Raw genomic sequence first — 21200 nt, 5'->3', positions numbered from 1 at the left:
TGGGTTGCCTCTCATAAAAACTTCTGATGTACTTTCTGTTCCTCTTTTTCTACGATTTTTGTTACTGACTTATTGTTAAGTTAGCCGTATTGTACTGAGCAAACAGGACAGGACTTAAACACGCTTTACTTTACACAAAACATTTTGGACACATTTAGCTATGAAACTATCAGAGAGTGTCACTCTGACAGTGTCTTTTTTTTTACGATTTTCGTGTGAAACTTGAAACATGGCTTGCAAAAACAACAAATCCAGTACTCTCTTTATTTCGGGATTACTGCTTGGACGATGGGTTGCCTCTCATAAAAACTTCTGATTAACTTTCTGTTCTTCTTTTTCTACGATTTTTGTTACCGATGTATTGTTAACTTAGCCGCGTTGTACTGAGCAAACAGGACGGGACTTAAACACGCTTTACTTTACAAAAATAGTTTTCAAAACATTTAGTAATACATTTATCAGAGAGCGCCCCTCTCCCAGGAAATTGACCCCAAAAACAACTAAAGTCTTTTTTTTTTACGATTTTCGTGTGAAATTTGAAACATGGCTTGCAAAAACAACAAATCCAGTACTCACTTTATTTCGGGATTACTGCTTGGACGATGGGTTGCCTCTCATAAAAACTTCTGATGTACTTTCTGTTCTTCTTTTTCTACGATTTTTGTTACCGATGTATTGTGTTAACTTAGCCGTATTGTACTGAGCAAGAAGGACAGGACACGACTTACTTACTTTTGTGTGACACTGTCCAGAACTTACACGCAAACATTTAGCAATTAATCCACTAGAGGACGCCAGTCTGAGAGGAAGTTGACCCCAAAAACAACAGAAACCTTTTTTTTTTTACGATTTTCTTGTAAAATGACAAACGGCCATCAGACACAAGACATTAAAACAATGTTGAGAACTTGTTGAATTAGGTTCTGATGTTGAGAAACTCAAACTTGACGTTGGAACAACGTGCTTTTTGACGATGTTTAATCAATGTTGGGTAATGTTTAGTAATTTCCCAACCAATATTCTACAACACAAATACAACGTTAAAACAACATCATTTTTTAACAACGTTTATTCAATGTCAGGTTGTGACGTTGATTTCACCCTTGAAATGTGGTCATTTTCCGAACAACAACGTGGATCTAACGTTAGACATCTGAATTTACAAAATACAACTATTTTGCAACGTTGTTTAGAAGTCAGTTTTAAAGGACATGTATGTATAATCAATGTTGTATCAATGTCTTTTGCCTGCTGGTAGATGGATCGTTAAAAACAACAAAAGGTGTACTCACTTAATTTAAGGATTACTGCTTGGATGAAGTGGTTGCCTCTCATAATAACTTCTGATGTACTTTCTGTTCTTTTTTTTTTTCTACGATTTTTGCTACTGACTTATTGTTGACTTGGATGAGAGGCAAAACGTCTTCTAAGACAAACCAAACAGTCCAGTTGTGATCTATTGAATGCCCTGAGATTACATTGACCTGGATGAATGAGAACATTCATAGACACTTGGACGAATTGTACTAAGCAATTGAGACAGGAATTAAACACGATTTACTTCACACAAAAATTGTGTGACACGGTCCTGTCCCACATTTAGCAATAAATCCACCAGAGGGCGCCGCTCTGACAGGAAATTGACCCCAAAAACAACTAAAGTATTTTTTTAAAGATTTTGTTGTACAACAACAAACATGGCTTTCTTCTTTTCCCCCCGAAAAAAAATACCAGACTTCAATTATCGTGTAATAATAATAACAATAATAAATAGAGGGTGTCACATTTTTTTTTATTTCCGAATGAATCGCGATTCTTATTTGTAACGATTCTTAATCGAAAAATCAAAACTCGATTAAAAAAATGTAATAAAATCCCCCAAATCTGACCTGTGCAGACACTTTATTAAATGTTTGGGTAGAATTTTATCAAGCAAAACCAGTTTTCTTTTAAATAACAAGGAAATTAATCAGAGCTGTTTATCTATTTTATGGAGAAATGTAGTTAATCGTAGAACTGCCACCCAATGTTATTAAAAAGTATTGGTTTTTAATCGAGAATCGAATCGTTACCCCCAAGAATCGAATCGTGTGGTGCCCAAAAATTCACAGTCCTAATAATAAAGCTTTTTTTTCAAAATGTCACTGCTTTTGTTCTTAGAAAAAAAAAGACCAATATTTCGCATTGATGGGACAAACATGACTTTTTTTCGTTTTTAATATAAAGTACAGGCCAAAAATTTGGACACCTTCTCATTCAATGCGTTTTCTTTATTTTCATGACTATTTACATTGTAGATTGTCACTGAAGGCATCAAAACTATGAATGAACAACAGATGTTAACAAAAAAAAAAGGTGAAATAACTGAAAACATGTTTTATATTCTAGTTTCTTCAAAATAAACCACCCTTTGCTCTGATTACTGCTTTGCACACTCTTGACATTCTCTCGATGAGCTTCAAGCACACCTGTGAAGTGAGGTGACTACCTCTTGAGAGAATGCCAAGATTGTGCAAAACAGTTATCAGGGCAAAGGGTGGCTATTTTGAAGAACCTAGAATATAAAACATGTTTTCAGTTATTTCACCTTTTTTTGTTAAGTACATAACTCCACGTGTGTTCATTCATAGTTTTGATGCCTTCAGTGACAATCTAGAATGTAATAAGTCATGAAAATAAAGATAACGCATTGAAATGAGAAGGTGTCCAAACTTTTAGCCTGTACTGTATTACAAAATATATTGAGTAGTTTAGATTGCTTTTTAATAACTTGTGATTAGTTTTGTGGGGGAAAAACAACTAAAAGGGTTTGTTTTTACAGAGAGAAAAAGTAGAAAAATGATAAACAGGCTTCTTTTTTTTCTTTTTTTTTTCAACAACAAAAATCTGATTTTTCTTTGTTTAAAAAACAACACATTGTTTTGTTGATGCTTTTGTTGTTCTGAGAAAAACCCACAAACAAATTTGTTTTCTAACATTTTTGTGAAAAGCGACAAAATTCCCTTAAACAGATAATAGAACCTTTTTTCTTAAGTTGTGAAAAATTTACAAAAGACTTTTCAGCAATTTTTGTATAAAAATGAAAACTATTCTATTAGTTTTTTTGTTTTTTTTTAACAACAGTAAAACTACATTTGTTTGTTTTTATTTTGACTTCTTTTTTTCACAGGAAAAAAAAGCACAAACATTTCCATAGATTTTGTAGGAAAACGTCAATCTTCCATGAAGTAATTTTGTTATTGTTTATTTTTATTCCAAAACTATAACATTGCATTAATACTAATCATTTTAAAAAGTCCTGAATCCCCACCAAAATCAAATCACTATCCCATTTCTGACAATTCCTGTAAATTTGTGGAGTGAAGTGAATTATATTTATAAAGCGCTTTTCTCTAGTGACTCAAAGCACTTTTACATAGTGAAACCCAATATCTAAGTTACATTTAAACCAGTGTGGGTGGCACTGGGAGCAGGTGGGTGAAGTGTCTTGCCCAAGGACACAACGGCAGTGACTAGGATGGCAGAAGCGGGTATCGAACCTGGAACCCACAAGTTACTGGCACGGCCACCCTACCAACCGAGCTATACCGCCCCAAAATTCATCAGAATCCGCCAGTTTTAAGGAGAAAAAAAAAATCAAAAGTAGCAAATACGTATTATAAACAAAATGTTATTGGTTAAAAAAAAATATTTTCTTTGATTTTTTTGTGTAAGAAACAATCAACGTAACTTTAGAAAAAAACAAACTACAAATAATAAATAAAAAAGCTTTAAGGCACCTTTTATTCATTTTGACCTGAGTCAATACAACACGTTTTTAATGTTTTTAGACTTGGAGTAGTCACAGTTAGTAACGACTGCTTTGTGTCTTGCAGGCGTCGGCATGAAACTCACCGACGTGGGAATAGCGACGTGTAAAAAAGGGTGAGTGCGACCGTCTCTTTAACCTACTCAGTGGTTCGAGTGTGCGCCCTGAGATCGGTAGGTTGTGAGTTCAAACCCCGGCCGAGTCATACCAAAGACTATAAAAATGGGACCCATTACCTCCCTGCTTGGTACTCAGCATCAAGGGTTGGAATTGGGGGTTAAATCACCAAAAATGATTCCCCGGTGCGGCCACTGCTGCTGCTCACTGCTCCTCTCACCTCCCAGGGGGTGATCAAGGGTGATGGGTCAAATGCAGAAAACAATTTCGCCATATCTAGTGTGTGTGACAATCATTGGTACTTTAACTTTAACAGATTCTGCATATTAATACGATTCCATTTCCCCCTTGCTTGTGTTCAGCTACAAGGGCTTCAAAGGAAACTGTGCCACGTCCTTCATCGAGCAGTTTAAAGTGTTGCACCAGTGTAATTCCTTCTGCGAGATCCTGGGCCTCGCCTCCTTGCAGCCTAAAGTAGCAAAAAAAGCTTCCTGTGCTCCCAAAAGCAAAGCTCAACCTCCTGGAGGAAGCAAAAAGAAAACATTTGGTCCATCGCTGAAGGCTAAATCCTAACAGGAAGACCAGTGTTGAACTCTCATGTCTTAGATTCACTGTTTTTTTGTTTGTTTTTTTACATTTAGTGATGTTTTCAAGCTGTTAAGTTCATTAAATTAATGAGCTTGTTAATTAACTTTTTGGAGGAAACATCTCTGATTGTGTAACATATGTTGGAGGACATCAACGTGGACTCATTGATGTGTTCATGTTTGTTTCAATACTTCTTCCATGCAAAGACTAAAAATGATGACATTGACATTAGCATTGGTGCCTACTATTGTAAACACAGAGAAGCGATACGGTATCGATCTATGCGCTATCATCTCGAGGACACCTTTGACACTGGAAGTCTGCTTGTTTGAGCCACGAGGTCAAATACACAATTGATGTTCTAAAATGTGTACTTCTTTTTTTGACAGTCACTTCACAACACAATACTTTTTTTTTTTTTTTTATTAAACTTGTAGTGTATTTTTATTTATTCTTTCCCAGGAATTTTCTTTTCACAAATAAAATGTTTTAAGATTGTTGTGTAAAATGACAAACTACTTTGTTGGGATACGACTAAACAATAATAATAATACTAATACAATAATAATAATTAGAGATGTCGATAAATGCTTTAAAATGTAATACCGGAAATTATCGGTATCAGTTTCAAAAAGTACAATTAATGACTTTTTAAAACGCCGTTGTACGGAGTGGTACATATCCGGTAAAACGCGGACGTAGGCCAGTATACTCTGGACTGAAGCTGTGTGCCTTCATTGTTTTTGTAGCTGTTGTTTTCAGGCATGTTTAAAAAAAATAATGCACTTTGTGAAAGTCAAAGTATAGTATTTCCCATAATTGTAGTGGGTATCAGGATTATCTCAGGGAGAGCATGTCCCAAATTCCAAGCTGCTGTTTTGAGGCATGTTAAAAAAAAAAAAGCACTTTGTGACTTCAATAATAAATATGGCAGTGCCATGTTGGCACTTTTTTTCCATAACTGGAGTTGAAGTTGTTCTCTTATTTTGGAAAACCTTGTTTTTGATTGATTGATTGAAACTTGTATTAGTAGATTGCACAGTACAGTACATATTCCGTACAATTGACCAATAAATGGTAACACCCGAATACGTTTTTTAACTTGTTTAAGTCGGGGTCCACGTTAATCAATTCATGGTAAAGTTACATTGTTTAATGCATCCAGCGGGGCATCACAACAAAATTAGGCATAATAATGTGTTAATTCCACGACTGTATATATCGGTATCGGTTGATATCGGAATCGGTAATTAAGAGTTGGACAATATCAGAATATCGGATATCGGCAAAAAAGCCATTATCGGACATCTCTAATAATAATACTAATAAAAATAATACAGGTAATACATTTTGTTTCATACATGACTTTTCCTTTTTTCTTATAGAACTTGTGTTTTTTGTTTTTTTAATTTCATAAAAAAAACTAAAATTACTTTTTAAATCTGTATAAAACGACAAGGGAGTTCGTAAAAAAAAATTTTTTTTAAAAAGCTAAACAATAAACAACTATTTTTTAACTTATTTGTTTTCAGGAAACACATTTTATAGATTTTTGCCTAAAAATTTGGCAAACGTGACTTTTTTCTGTTTTTTGGAACAAATAATACTGAATTAGTTTTTTTTCCCACTGTTCTTAGATTTTTGTGTAAAACGACAAACTACTTGGTTGAGATAACGCTAAACAATAAAATATACATTAACTTGGTTTCTTTCTTTGATTAATTTGTTTTAGGTAATACGTTTTATTTCATTCATGGCATTTCCTTCTTATATAGAACTTTTGTTTTCTTTTATTTTTATTTTGGTTTTATGCAACAACAAAATGACTTTTTTATTTCTTTGTGAAATGGCAAGCTATCCATCCATCCAAACAATAAAACCAACTATTTGTTAACTATTTTTTAAGTTATTTGTTTTCAGGATTTGAATTGACAAAAGTGACTTTTCTGTTTTTGGAACAATTGTGAACTTGTATTTTTTTTCACCCCCAAGGAATTTTTTTTCTTTTTTTCCAAACACATACAGTACAATTTTTCTTAGATTTTTGTGTAAAATAACAAACTGGTTAAAATAACACAAAACAATGAATATAATTATTCATAACCTTCTTTTTTTATGTCCTTTGTGGTTGGAAAATAAGTTTCATTGATTTTTTTGTAATAACAACAGACATGACTGTTGTGTTGAACAACCAAACTAGAACTTGTCGTTGTTTTTTGTGTGTTTTAGTCATCTAATTGGTTTTATGAAAGAATAAATAAATAAACAAAATTATTTTTTATTTTTGTGTAAAACGACAAAGTAGTTTCAAGCAGTAGTCGGAATAACACTACACAATAAATAATACTATTTATTGACTTTATTTTCTATTTATTTATTTATTTTGGACACACCACCCAAAAATATTCTTCATCTACACATTTCAAGGACGAAATAAAAATGCATTACGAATAAAATATAATTTTTAGGAAATACTTTTTATTGATAGAATACTGACAAACGTGACTTTTCATTACAACAACTCAACAACAAAATAAAAAATGTTTTATTTTACTTTCATTTGTTTTTCCGAAGAAAAACACCAAATATTAGCAAATATGTTGCAAAATTTTGTGCAACACGATGAAGATGAGTTATATCAAATTGTTGTAACATTCCTAAACAGATAATAGAACCTTTTTTCTTAAGTTGTGTACATTTACGAAAGACTTTTCAGCTATTTTTGTCTAAAAAAAAAAATATTTTATTTATTTTTAACAACAGTAAAACTACATTTGTTTGTTTTTATTTTCACTTTTTTTCTTTTTTTTTTATAGAAAAACATTTCCTTAGATTTTGTGAAAAAACGTCAATCTTCAATGAAGTAATTTTGTTATTGTTTATTTTTATTCCAAAATTATAACATTTCATTAATACTCGGAGAGCCATAGGTGGATTAATGAACGGGCCTACCGGGCCCAGGCCCAGGGGGCCAGAGGCCCCAAGGGGCCAGGCCAACTTGGCCCCGCGGCCGCGACGCATGCAAAACTACTTTTGCAAAAATAATAATCTTAGGCCCCAAGGGGCCAGGCCAACTTGGCCCCGCGGCCATGATCCATAGAGGGTCAGAGGCCCCAAGGGGCCAGGTCAACTTGGCCCCGCGGCTGCGACCCACAGAAGGCCAGAGGCCCCAAGGGGCCAGGTCAACTTGGCCCCGCGGCCACGACCCACAGAGGGTCATAGGCCCCAAAGGGCCAGGCCAACTTGGCCCCGCGGCTGCGACCCACAGAAGGCCAGAGGCCCCAAGGGGCCAGGTCAACTTGGCCCCGCGGCCACGATCCATAGAGGGTAAGAGGCCCCAACGGGCCAGGTCAACTTGGCCCCGCGGCCGCGACCCACAGAGGGCCTGAGGCCCCAAGGGGTCAGGCCAACTTGGCCCCGCGGCCACGATCCATAGAGGGCCAGAGGCCCCGAGGGGTCATGCCAACTTGGCCCCGATCCATAGAGGGTCAGAGGCCCCAAGGGGCCAGGCCAACTTGGCCCCGCGGCCACGATCCACAGAGGGCCAGAGGCTCTCAATCATTATTATCAAAGCTAATTCTCAAATTGGATCACACAACCTCACTCACATATTCTTTATCAATTATTAAAGGTTGTTTCTGAATTTTGATCACAGAACTTAATGCAAATATTCTTGATTGATTGGCAAAGCTCATTCTCAAATTTTGATTACACAACCTTACTCTGACAAATGATCATTATCAAAAAGCTCTATCTCGAATTTGGATCACAGAATCTCACTCAAGTATTCTTAGCTGTGCCCCTCCCCCATCGAGTCTTTCATAAACCGGTCTGTTCTTTTAGAATCTCCTCATTTGGTACTTTGAACTCGTGAGTGACTGCTCAAAATTTGGTTTCCTTTCCCTCAGTTCAGACTCAGAGATAATTTGAAATCATTCCACAAGAAGTTTAACGCGCACACACACACGACACACACACACTTGAGTTGAGCATTACTTGGAAATTCTTATATTTTCCATTTTGCTGTTATTATCAGCATCTTCCCATTTTGTCCTTTTCTTTCAAAAAAGTTTACAGTCTGACATTTGTCACTGCTGTCAGTTAATAACTTTTTGGTCTTTGACCCATTTTGTCATTTTCTCGATTCGATCGTCACTGACCACTCTCTCCTGTCTGGCAGACATCGTTGCTGCCATCATAGCCAGCAAGCTGCCTGCAGATAGCAACATTTTGGTGTCCTTTGTGAAAATATTTAGAAAGTAGACAAAAGTACACAAAGTTGTACAACTATTATCTTTATGATCTTTTTTTTTTGTTTGTTTGTTTCTCTGTTACTGTGTGTGGCCAATTAAGCGACTTTTGGCCATACCTGGCTGGTGACATTTAGCGACTTTCTGGTTGTTGTTAAAATTAATAATAGCAACAGTTCTCTTCATCTTAATGCAATTTATTGTGTCTGTCTCTCCACATTTTGCCATTAGGTACTTTGAGCTCTTGTTGGTCAGTCACTCTAAGGTACATTGTTGCTGCCATCATAGCTAGCAAGCTGCCTGCAGATAGCGACATTTTGGTGTCCTTTGAGAAATATTAAGAAAGAAGACAAAAGTACAAGACATTGTACGATTACTATCTTTTTAAAAATTATTTGTTTCACTGTCAGTGTGATTGAGCGACTTTACCGCTAGATTTCGCGTCTTTTGGCCATACCTGGCTAGCGACTGAAAACATCATTTAGCGACTTTTTGGTTGTGAAGATAAGTGGTAAAAGCAGATCTGCCTGTTGGTCTTCCCACATTTTGCCATTTGGTATTTTGCACTCTTGTTGGTCACTCCAAGGCATTTGTCCCTGCCTTCAGCTAGTCACTTGGCTCTTTTGGAATTTATTTCACTGTAATTGGCTCTCTCTTTCTCCTCAGTACAAATCAGTCTGTTCCCTTGCCATTCATCACTGACCACTCCGCTCTCCTGTCTGTCAGACATTGTTGCTGCATGCAGATAGCTTGGGGTCCTTAGTGAAAATATCAGAAGAGAAAAGTACACAATTATCTTAATCATCTTTTTTTATTCACTGTCAGTCCTTCAGTGAGTCCCAGTGTGTTGGCGATTAAGCAACGTTGGCATTCGATTTAGAGACTTTTGGCCATACATGACTGGCGACTCAAAACGTCATCTAGTGACTTTCGCTGTCTGAGTTTAGCATTGATTGGAAATCTGTTATCAGTTCTTATAGAAATCAGCTGATTTCTGCTTTTGACTGTTAATACTAGATTGCTAGTTTTGAAAATTGCATCACTCACACACACACACACACACACACACACACACACACACACACACACACACACACACACACACACACACACACACACACACACACACACACACACACAGTTGGTTAAGCTGTTGTGATAGGCAAAGAGCCAATGTGCACAGAAAGAAGGGAAATATGGATCATAAACGTCTAAGTGGAGGAGCTAGAAAAAAAATTCAGCAAGAAAAGAAAAAAAAGGAATCAGTTTTACTTGAGAGTGTTCCAAATATCTCCAGCTTCTTCAGTACAAAGACATCTGCTGAAAGCAATTCTATAAATGCTACTGCAAATTCAGCTAAGGTTAGCAATGCACCTGAGCTAGCATGTAGCTCCCAAGATCCTGAGACCACTACAAGTGTACGCACTGAACCAAATGCTTCGGATGCTAATGATTCAACCAACTCAGCAGTAGCCAGTTGCTCGGATGAATGTGAGGTCACTGCACCTCTGGACAGCATAGAAAATGAGTTGAATCTTTCTTCAACACCATCTACAGTGACAACTCTACCTAGTGATCCCGCTAAATGAGCTGATACCCTCACTGAGTCAATGAAGGAAGTTCTTTTTCAAAGAGGTGCAAAATCATTTCACAACCGTCACAGCCATTATCCAGCTTCTGTGAGGAACAGTGGGCTAGGAGGCAAAACCCGATGCCTAAACAATGAACATTTTACTTCACACCTGCCCAATGGACAATGAGTACAAAGAGAGTGGATGATGTACTCTCCCTCTACTGGTAATGTTTACTGCTTTGCATGCAAACTGTTTTCCCCAAAAACGCATTCTTTTGTGACAGGCTATTGTGATTGGAAACACAACACTCATGTTCACATTTGGTGAACATGAGCGAAGTGCTGAGCACATAACCTGCATGCAAGCAGTCTTGAACCGCGCCACAGGTGCCACAGTTGATGCAGACCTGTTCAAACAGTTTCAGGCAGAGAGCAGCTATTGGAGGCAGGTGTTACAAAGAGTTGTTGCAGTCATTAAATTCCTTGCAGAAAGGGGCCTTGCATTTAGGGGTAAAAATGAATCGTTAGGGTCTCCTCTCAATGGGAACTACCTTGGTATTCTGGAGGTCCTGGCTGAATTTGATCCCTTTCTAAAGGATCACATCAGAAAGTTTGGGCAGATGGGTCGAGGTAATACCTCATATCTGTCCTCCACCATTTGTGAGGAATTCATTGAATTGATGGGTGCAAAAACCAAACAGGCTATAGCAGATGAACTGCAAGCAAGCAAATACTACTCTATCATTGTGGATTCAACCCCAGATTTATCTCATGTGGACCAATTGACATTCATATTCCGTTTTGTTAGCAAAGAGGGCAGTGTTGTTGAACGCTTTGTGGGTTTTGAGCCCATTACTAGCCATACAGGTGAAAGTTTGGCTAACTGTGTCATGTCTGTGTTGGAAAATCTAGGGTTAGAGCTGTCAAATTGCAGGGGGCAGGCTTATGATAATGCCAGCAACATGTCAGGGAGGTATAATGGGTTGCACGCTCACTTAAAGAAAAGCAACCCATTAATACACTATATTCCATGTGCAGCTCACTCTTTGAATTTGGTGGGAGTCAACAGCATTGACAGATGTGGAAATGAAGTCTCTAAGTATTTTGACTTGATTCAGTCTATTTACAACTTCACAACTGCATCCACACACCGATGGGACAGGGTATTTGGCAATTCCAACATAGATCTCACACTTAAAGCTTTATCCAACACGCGTTGGAGTTGCCGTGCAGAATCTACCAAAGCACTGTGGCAGAACTACAGTAAAATAAGAGCAGCACTACAGGGTATTTCCACTGATGACACAGAGAAACGAGACACACAAACTGAAGCTGACAGTCTAGTGCGGAAGCTGGATTCACTTGAGATGGCCTTCATGGCAGGCTTTTAGGACACTGTTCTGTCCAGATTTCAGGCCACAAGTCTGCAACTTCAAAAAGCAGACATGGACCTTGGTACAGCAGTTAGATTGCTGGAATCTCTGCGCACCTTTGTTCTCTCCCAAAGAGATCTATTTGATCATTTTGAGCAGAAAGCCTTAAACATGTTGGGTGGCACCCCATCTTACAGGGCTGAACGGACGAAGAAACGTAAAAAGTTTGCTGATGAATCAGCATCCCCAGATGTTGTGCTTGAGGGAAGGCAACTGTTTCAAATAGAGACATTTATTGCCTCTATTGATCAACTGAGTTCAAGCCTTAATCACCGTCTGGAGGCCTACAAACATCTGAACAATTTGTTCAGTGTCTTTTTCTCTTTGGATACAGAGTCCAATGCTTCATTCCTTCACAAAGCCAAGATTCTCACTGAATCATACTCATCCGACCTCAATGAAAGTCTTGGACAGGAGCTTATACAGTTCAAATCTTTTATACAGCTCAACAACACTGATGAGGAGAGGACCCCTTCAGGTCTGCTCAAAACAATAATACATTTTGGACTACAGCCTACGTTTCCTAATACATACATTGCGCTACAGATTTTTCTCACTCTACCGGTCAGTAACTGTGAGGGAGAACGCTCATTCTCTCTTTTGTCAAGAGTCAAAAATGAGCTGCGCACAAGAATGACTCAGAAAAGATTAAATGCGTTATCTCTAATGGCAATTGAGAGTGAGCTGACAAGAGAGTTGGACTTCAATGATGTGGTGGATGATTTTGCGAAATTGAAAACACGAAAGAAACCCCTTGCTTAAAGGTGCACTGTGTAAGATTTTTAGGTTGTTATTTCCAGAATTCACCCATTCACTAATGTTAGGCTACCTGTTTTCATGAATACTTACCACCACCATAAAATTCTAAGTATCCATTATGACTGGGAGAATTGCACTTTCGCCATTTCTGGGAACTGTCTGTCACCTGGATTCTGAAGATAGGATTGACTTTAGGCAGAAGCTTGGTGCTTTCTCTGGCAAACTGAACCTCAAGCTTCATTCTCTGCAGCTTTGCATTCTTGTTCAGACTTTCATCGACAAGGAACTTTTCAACTTCCCCACTATCGTGAAGGGGCCACCAAAAGATTTCAGTGTGTCCAGCATGTCTAGTCTCTTCTTCTCCTGTCTTTGAGCCATCTCTTGTTTCTCGTCAGCCCAACTCTCGAATTTTGCCTTCATGAGTTTACTCCAGTTGAGTTCAACCTCTCTTTTTGCTTGTGCTGCTGCCTTGAAACCTCTGAAGCTCCTGGCTCTTCTGTAAAATTATTGACCTATTGACTGCGTTCAGTGTGCCCAACTTCTTCAGTCTGTAGTCCACCTTGCCACATTGTCTCTCCATCCCAATGTTGTGCACAGGGGTGCCATCAATGTTACTAGCCTGTTCACTGACAGGGTCCATTGGGAAGGTCTCCTCATCCATCCCATAGTCCATCCTCTGCCTGGCCAGGACAGTCTTCAGATGGGGCAGCATGAGATCTGTCAGCTGCTTCACTTCATCCAAGTATTCGGCAGCCACGTCTGACACTGAGTTCAGGACATGTCCAGTGCCTGTCCAGCCACTATAGCATTCTTGCTGTCTACATCCAGATCCACCATGAAACTCTGTAGCACTTGCTCCATCTTCATATCGGCCTCCGCCAACCGCATCACTTTATTCATGGCACTGCTGAAGCCCAGTGTAGTGTGGGTGCCAGAAAAGATCTGCCCTGCTGGTTTTTCCAAGTTGTTCATATCTGCCAACAGCTTTGAAAAGCCTTTGTTGTGCTCTGTGCTGTCAGTCATATGTGCATCTACAAGTTTATAAACATCCTCCACATTGACTCCTCTGACCGACGCCAGGATTTCGAACCCCATATCCACTTGCATTTCTATGTCCTCAGTGGTCTCTCGGTGAATGGGTAAGACAGGCAGAGGAAATGGGCTATCTTGACCTGCATGCAGCCCTTGTACCATGAACTGGCCTACACCTTTCTTTGTGGTGCTCTCCGATGCATGTGTTATCATTTTACCTTTCTCCTTCTCCTCCTCAAGCTTTCCCACAAAATGGATACAGACTTTGAGCCTCAATTTGCTGCACAGCTGCCGTTATGCCAAAGTGTTTTTCTAAGATATTATTTTATTTTTAATGATAGAAGGGAGGAAAATGGGGGCAAAAATCATGTCCAATTTAGTTTTTTGGGTGGGGTGGGGGGTTTATTTCATGATAGGTACCAACTTCCAATACATAATATCTCTCAAATGACCCAATGCACCATCACTGAAGTGGGCGTAATCATTTTCCAAAATTTTTATTTTTAGGCCATTTATCCCCTCCCCCTACCTGTGTCTGTGTGAAACCTGTGCTTGTCTGTGTGGTATACCTAATAGTGTGTGTGCAGTATGTGCACTCTTCTGTACAGTACAGTGTGCATGTCTGTTCACAGTATACAGTATTTCTTGCATAGTGCGTGCGTGTGTGTGCGCGTGCACGCGCGGGGTTGAGGGGCCAAGACCATGTCAGGCCCAGGGGGCCAAAATTTCTTAATCCGCCCCTGCGGAGAGCGCAATAGTAAAACATCCTTTTTAAAAGTCCTGAATCCCGACGGTGATTCGAATCCCCACCAAAATAGAATCACTTGTTCCTAATCCCATTTCTGACATTTCCTGTAAATTTGATCAGAATCCACCAATAACCTTTTAAGTTACGTTGCTAACAAACAAACAGATGAACCACAGCAAATACGTATTTTAAGAAAAAAAAAACCCAAAAAAAACAGTAAATACGTATTAAAAACAAAAAATTATTGGTTAAAAAATTTTTTTTGATTTTTTTTTTTTTGTGTAAAACGACAAAGTAGTTTTAAGCAGTAGTTGGAATAACACTACACAATGAATATAACTATTTATTGACTTATTTATTTATTTATTTTGGACACAAATATATTCTTCATCTACATCTTTCAAGGAGGAAAAAATAATCTAATTTGTAAAATGTACGTGTTTTTAGGAAATACGTGACTTTTCCTTACAGCAACTCAACAACAAATAAGAATTGTTTTTGTTTTATTTCATTTGTTTTTCTAAAGAAAAACACCAAATATTAGCAAATATTACTTTTTTTGTGCAACACGACAAAGATGAGTTATATCGATATGTTGTAACATTCCTAAACAGATAATAGAAAAAAAATTCTTAAATTGTGTAAATTTACGAAAGACTTTTCAGCAATTTTTGTATAAAAAGAAAAAAAAAATTATTTGTTTTTAAAAAAAAATTTTTTTTTATAATATTTATTTATTCATGTGATAGGGAAATCATAATACAGATACTGAGAAAACAGACACTTTTTTGTCCCCCCCACCCACAAAAAATAAATAAATAAATGGAAAAAAAATAAAAATAAAATAAGAATAAATTATTCTTATTTTGAAATGTAAGAATATCAGAATAACACCCCCTCGCCCCACCCGCGCCTTACATTTCAGTCAGTGGGTAGCAATGTGTAATGGCCATAGGGGTCCATCGAGGCGTATATATATATAATGAATATTGCCAGTCACAGTTAACTTGTGCTCAGCTGGGAAAATAAATATATATATATATACTTATTATGTCATCCATTTACTTGTTATAAACTGTTACAGGCGTATCAAATAATCATGTTAATATTAAAAATGTAACTTAATAATATGTGGGGATATAAAAGGCATCCGGTGCTATCAGACCGGGCGGAAGCGGAAATTGACGTCATAAACCACCTAGGAGCACCTGCCAGACCCGGCGTTTTTGCTACGGAGCCACTTCATGGAAGAATCCTAATTTTTTACCTTTTTTTGTGGACTTTCCATTGGCCTGTGGAGAACCGGCACAACAGACTTTTTTTCCAGGAGGACTTTGAGTTGGATGCGCAGACGCGGTGCCGTGAGTACGCAGCTGCGGCTTCCAAACATTTGATCGCTTGCCTGTACGTGCATGCCTCTATGTGCATGTCACGTACGTAACTTTGGGGACAAGGAGGCAAATCTTCCCTTCTAGTACTTGGGGTGCCCGTGACAGTGCATCTGGTACCACATTGCAGCAGCCCTTTTTGTAATGGACTCTGAATGTGAATCCCTGGAGTCTCAGCGTCCACCGTGATAGTCGGGACGAAGTTTTAGGGCAGTTGAATGCCCATGAAAGGGCACTGTGGTCCGTGAAGACATCAAAAGTTGTTCCCTCAAGGAAATGTCTCCACTTCTCAACAGCCCACACCACAGCCAAGCACTCTTTTTCGGCAGTGGAGTAGCGGACTTCAGCTCCTTGGAGCGCTCTGGAGGCAAAGGCAATTGGCCGTTCTTCACCTTCAAGGCATTGCATCAAGACCGCGCCGAGGCCCAAGTCACTGGCATCACAGTGAACCTGGAAGCTGATTTGTGGATGGGGCTGAGCAAGCACTGGTGGAGACTGCAAAAGTGATTTGAGGTGGTCGAAGGCCGCCTGGCAGGTAGGACTCCACTCCCAGGGAACATCCTTCTTTTTTAGTTGGTTTAGAGGAGCAGTAATGTCGGCTAGCCTGGGTATGAACTTGTTGTACCAGCCGACCATGCCAAGAAACCTTTGGAGACTCTTCAGGTCTGTGGGAGGAGGATATGCCGTTATTGCAGATATTTTTTCCGGATCTACTTCCACTCCTTTGCCTGATATTAGGTGTCCAAGGAAGGTGAGCTGATTTTGAAGCAGGTGGCATTTCTTGATGTTGAGAGTAAGGTTTGCTTGTTGTAGTTTTGCAAACACCACTTCAAGGTCAAGCAGGTGTTCTTCTGTTTGTGAAAACACAATGATGTCATCAATGTACACGAAACAGATTCTTCCCCTAAGCTCACCCAGCACTGTCTCCATTAAGCGCTGGAAGGTCGCCCCAACATTGCGCAGTCCAAATGGCATTACTTTAAATTGGTATAGGCCCAGATGTGTGATCATGGCAGTCTTTGGCTTGCTATCCTCCTCCATGGCAACCTGCCAGTAGCCACTCTGCAGGTCAAGGGAGCTGAAATATTTTGCACCTTGCAACGACCCCAGGATCTCATGTATGAGGGGCATGGGATAGGCGTCATGCTGGGTTTTGGCGTTCAAGCCCCTGTAGTCCACACAGAATCGAGGTGTGCCGTCCTTCCTGGGTGTCAGAACAACAGGAGAGGCCCACGGAGATGTCGATGGCTCTATCACTCCATTGTTGATAATTTTTTTGATTTGTTCTTCAATTATATCTTGTTTTTGACTGGACACTCTGTAAGCTCGCTTCCTAACAGGCATCTCATCGATGGTGGTGATTTGATGTTTAATTACCCTCGTGGCCCCAGTAGTCTCAGTCCAAACAGTCGGCCACTTCTGCAGCAGTGGCCGCACCACCTCAGGTTGGGATTCGAGGAGGGGGATTGCAGACTGATTGACTTGGGGTTCCTCATTTATGGCCATGTAAAAATTAATGGAGGGACCAGGGTGAGTCCAGCGAAGCATTTCTCTGCCTTTGGGGAGAAATTTGAATTCTCTCCCTCCGGGCATGACATACCTCCTGAGATGAGGTTTGAGTATCATTTGTGATGTGGTCATGAAGTCGAGACCTAGCAACAAGGGCATACATAAGTGGCCATCAGCCATCACCTGAATCTGTAGGGTGTTGTGACAGTCATGCAGATTGAGGAGCAGGGTGGCTTTTCCAACTGCTTGGTTTACTTGTCCATTTGCCATGACAAACTTTGGAATTCCGCTCGGCTCCAGAACCTCGCCGCACTTCCTCACAGCCTTCCACATCGTATGACTCATTAGTGAGTACGTGCATCCGGAGTCCAGGACTCCATCTCCTTTAGAGCCGCGCATGCTAATAGGGACCACCAGGAGGGATTGTTCGCCCATAGCAGCGGCAAGGTCGGCCCCACTCCGACTTGGCCCATGCGCCATCTTCTTTCTCGATCCTTTTGGAGGGTTGCATTGTTGGACACGACTCCAATAGTCTTTACTGTTTGTCCAATCTCGTTCAATCAGGGAGCCCACCTTGACCAGCTGTTCTACTGTTGTCACAATTCCACGTAGACCACTGGCCAACCTGGGATTGCAGGCACCGATTATGCGGCGCACGATCTCGGCTTCCTCCATGTCATGTCTCCACTTAAGGCAGAGGGCACGATAATCATATGCGAAATCTCGCAAGCACTGATTAGGGGTTTGAAGAATGGAGTGGAGCTGCATCTCAATCTCGGATTGGTAGTCAGTTGGCAAAAAGGCTTCCAGGAAAGACTGCTTAAAGGTAGACCAGCTGGTTATGTTACTGCGGGCTGCCGACCACCAACTCCTGGAAGGACCTTTTAAAACAGCATTGAGGGTTCCCACCAGCTCAGCATCGCTCAGAGGGCGAAGTGCTAAAAAGTTCTCACACTGTTTGATGAAATCTGTGACATCGGCTGAGCCTCTGGACTCTCCAAACTGGGGAAATTCCATCCTGATGGGTGGTCTGGCTGTGACAGCAGGTGTAATGGCGGTGACAGCAGGTGGTCTGGCGGTGACAGCAGGTGCAATGGTGGTGACAGCGGGTGCAATGGTGGTGACAGCAGGTGCTATGGTGGTGACAGCAGGTGTAATAGGGAAGATTTGCCTCCTTGTCCCAAAAACCTACTGGTCAGATCTCCCCAGCACACTGCAAGATCTTTCTGAGGCCCAAAAAACGGATTCAACATGTCTGGAATGTGGACCCTCTGTTGACCAACCTACGCATGGCCGGATCCACTATCAATTTCAGCAAGGGGTGTGGTACCGAGGAGTACCATCTAAGTATGGCGGCTTCAATTATCAGCTGGTAGTGCCATTGGCTCAGGTGCCACAGTTCCTGGCCTACTTTCATGACAGTCCATTCGGAGGACATCTGGGGAGAATGAAGACACTCTTGAAGATTCTGGAAGTAGCTTGGTGGCCGACAGTAAGGAAAGACGTCTGGAGTCACGTCCAAGCATGCATAACGTGTCAGAAATACAAAAACACCAACGTCAAGCCAGCTGGGCAACTCCAGTCCTCTACTGTCAACGCCCCAGGAGAGATGCTGGGAGTAGACTTCATGGGACCTTTTCCCCTCAGTAAGGCCCGGAACTCTGTGCTGATGGCGGTGGTAGACTACTACTCCAAGTGGGTGGAGCTTTTTGCCCTGAAAGACCCCAAAACTCCCAAGGTCTGCCAAATTCTCAAAAATGACATTTTCACTCGCTGGGGGGTTCCCAAATATCTTGTGTCTGACCGAGGGCCACAGTTCACAAGCCAACTGATGTCCCGTCTGTGCAAATCCTGGGGGGTAACCCATAAATTAACCACAGCTTACCACCCACAAACCAACATCACAGAACGAGTCAATCGCACCCTCAAGACCATGATTGCCGCCTTCGTAGGGAACCATCATCAGGACTGGGATAAGGGGCTGCCTGAATTCCGGTTTGCCCTTAACACCGCTGTCCATGAGACGACCGGTTCAACCCCTGCCAGGTTGACTCTCGGGCGGATTCTGATGGGACCCCTGGAACGACTGGTGCACAAAGCTCCACCACCACACACATCTGCATATCACACCATACTTACACACACACACCTAAAGGGAGAAGTGGAGAGACATGTAGGCGCGTCCAAAGCTCGACAAGCCAGATATTATAATGCACGACACAAAGATGTACACTTTGTAGTTGGGGATCTGGTCTGGATTAGGGCGCACCCACTTTCCAAAGCTTCAAGTAAATTCTCTGCCAAACTTGCACCCAAATGGTTAGGGCCTGTGCGGGTAGAGAAGAAGTTAGGTCCTGTAAATTACAGTATTCGTTGGTTGACTGATAAGTCTAAGGTGGATACTATTAATGTGGTAAACATGAAACCCTATTATGGTCCCCATAAGCCGCTGGCTGGGGGGGGGGGGGGGGGGGGGGGGGGGGGATGTAATGGCCATAGGGGTCCATCGAGGCGTATATATATATAATGAATATTGCCAGTCACAGTTAACTTGTGCTCAGCTGGGAAAATAAATATATATATATATACTTATTATGTCATCCATTTACTTGTTATAAACTGTTACAGGCGTATCAAATAATCATGTTAATATTAAAAATTTAACTTAATAATATGTGGGGATATAAAAGGCATCCGGTGCTATCAGACCGGGCGGAAGCGGAAATTGACGTCATAAACCACTTAGGAGCACCTGCCAGACCCGGCGTTTTTGCTACGGAGCCACTTCATGGAAGAATCCTAATTTTTTACCTTTTTTTGTGGACTTTCCATTGGCCTGTGGAGAACCGGCACAACAGACTTTTTTTCCAGGAGGACTTTGAGTTGGATGCGCAGACGCGGTGCCGTGAGTACGCAGCTGCGGCTTCCAAACATTTGATCGCTTGCCCGTACGTGCATGCCTCTATGTGCATGTCACGTACGTAACTTTGGGGACTTTGGGGAAATATATGTGTTGTATGAACTTCGGGAAAGTGCATGGTACTTTGGGCTGTGGGATTGAGTGTTTTGTGCGGGTGTGTGGTTTTGTATTGGCGGGTTATATGGACGGGAGGGGGGAGGTGTTTGTAATGCGGGATTAATTTGTGGCATATTAAATACGAGCCTGATCGAATTGTGGCTAATAGTTATACATGTCTTGTGTTTATTTACTGTATTGATCATTCCCAGCTGAATATCAGGTCCCACCCGTGACTCCTTAATTGCGTAGTGGCAGAGACACCCGGAGAACTTGGGTGCGTTGTTACAAATGTACTGCCTTCCTCTTCACCACAAGCAGATAGGGAATCACACGAACTGAGTAAAAGGAAAAAAAGTAACAAAAAAACCCCCCAAAAAATCACAAACATACAGAGAAGTGTCATTGAACTTTTTTATTTATTTTTTTAACAACAGTAAACCTACATTTGTTTGTTTTTATTTTCACTTCTTTTTTTCCACACACACAAAAGCATAAACATTTCCTTCGATTTTGTGGAAAAACGTCAATCTTCCATGGAGTAATTTTGTTATTGTTTATTTTGATTCCAAAACTATACCATTGTATTAATACTTAAAAAAGCACTCGTAAAAAGTCCTGAATCCCGACGGTGATTCTAATCCACACCAAAATCCAATAATTTATTTTTAATCCCATTTCCGACATTTCCTGTACATTTTATCAGAATCCGCCAATAACTTCTTAAGTTGCTAACAAACAGTTGAACCACAGCAAATATGTATTTTAAGGGAAAAAAAAAAAAAAAAAAAACCTCAGCAAATACGTATTAAAAACAAAAAGTTATTCGTAAACAAAATTATTTTCTTAGATTTTTTGGTGTAAAAAACAATGAACGTGAGAAACAAAAATATTTATTATTTTCTTTTTGTTTTTTAAGGGAAAAAACACTTTTATATGACTTTTGTTTGTTCTCAGGAAATACAAAATAAATATGTAT

The 21200-nt window shown here is 40.2% G+C and overlaps 1 protein-coding gene across 1 annotated transcript in view; it reads left to right on the top strand.

Moving 5' to 3' along the window:
• The window catches only part of alpk2 (alpha-kinase 2), a 28721-nt gene extending 23750 nt beyond the window's left edge, over nucleotides 1–4971 (top strand). The window contains exons 9-10 of the mRNA XM_061927275.1: nucleotides 3876–3924; nucleotides 4288–4971. Of these exons, the coding sequence (XP_061783259.1) occupies nucleotides 3876–3924; nucleotides 4288–4498 (260 nt within the window). The 3' untranslated portion in view covers nucleotides 4499–4971. The remainder of the gene's footprint in view (nucleotides 1–3875; nucleotides 3925–4287) is intronic.
• The last annotated feature ends 16229 nt before the right edge of the window (nucleotides 4972–21200 follow it).

The sequence above is a fragment of the Nerophis lumbriciformis genome, linkage group LG32 (genome assembly GCF_033978685.3).
Source record: "Nerophis lumbriciformis linkage group LG32, RoL_Nlum_v2.1, whole genome shotgun sequence".
Taxonomy (NCBI): domain Eukaryota; kingdom Metazoa; phylum Chordata; class Actinopteri; order Syngnathiformes; family Syngnathidae; genus Nerophis; species Nerophis lumbriciformis.
Note: the sequence above shows the minus strand (reverse complement) of the source record. Positions and strands in the feature narration are given on the sequence as shown.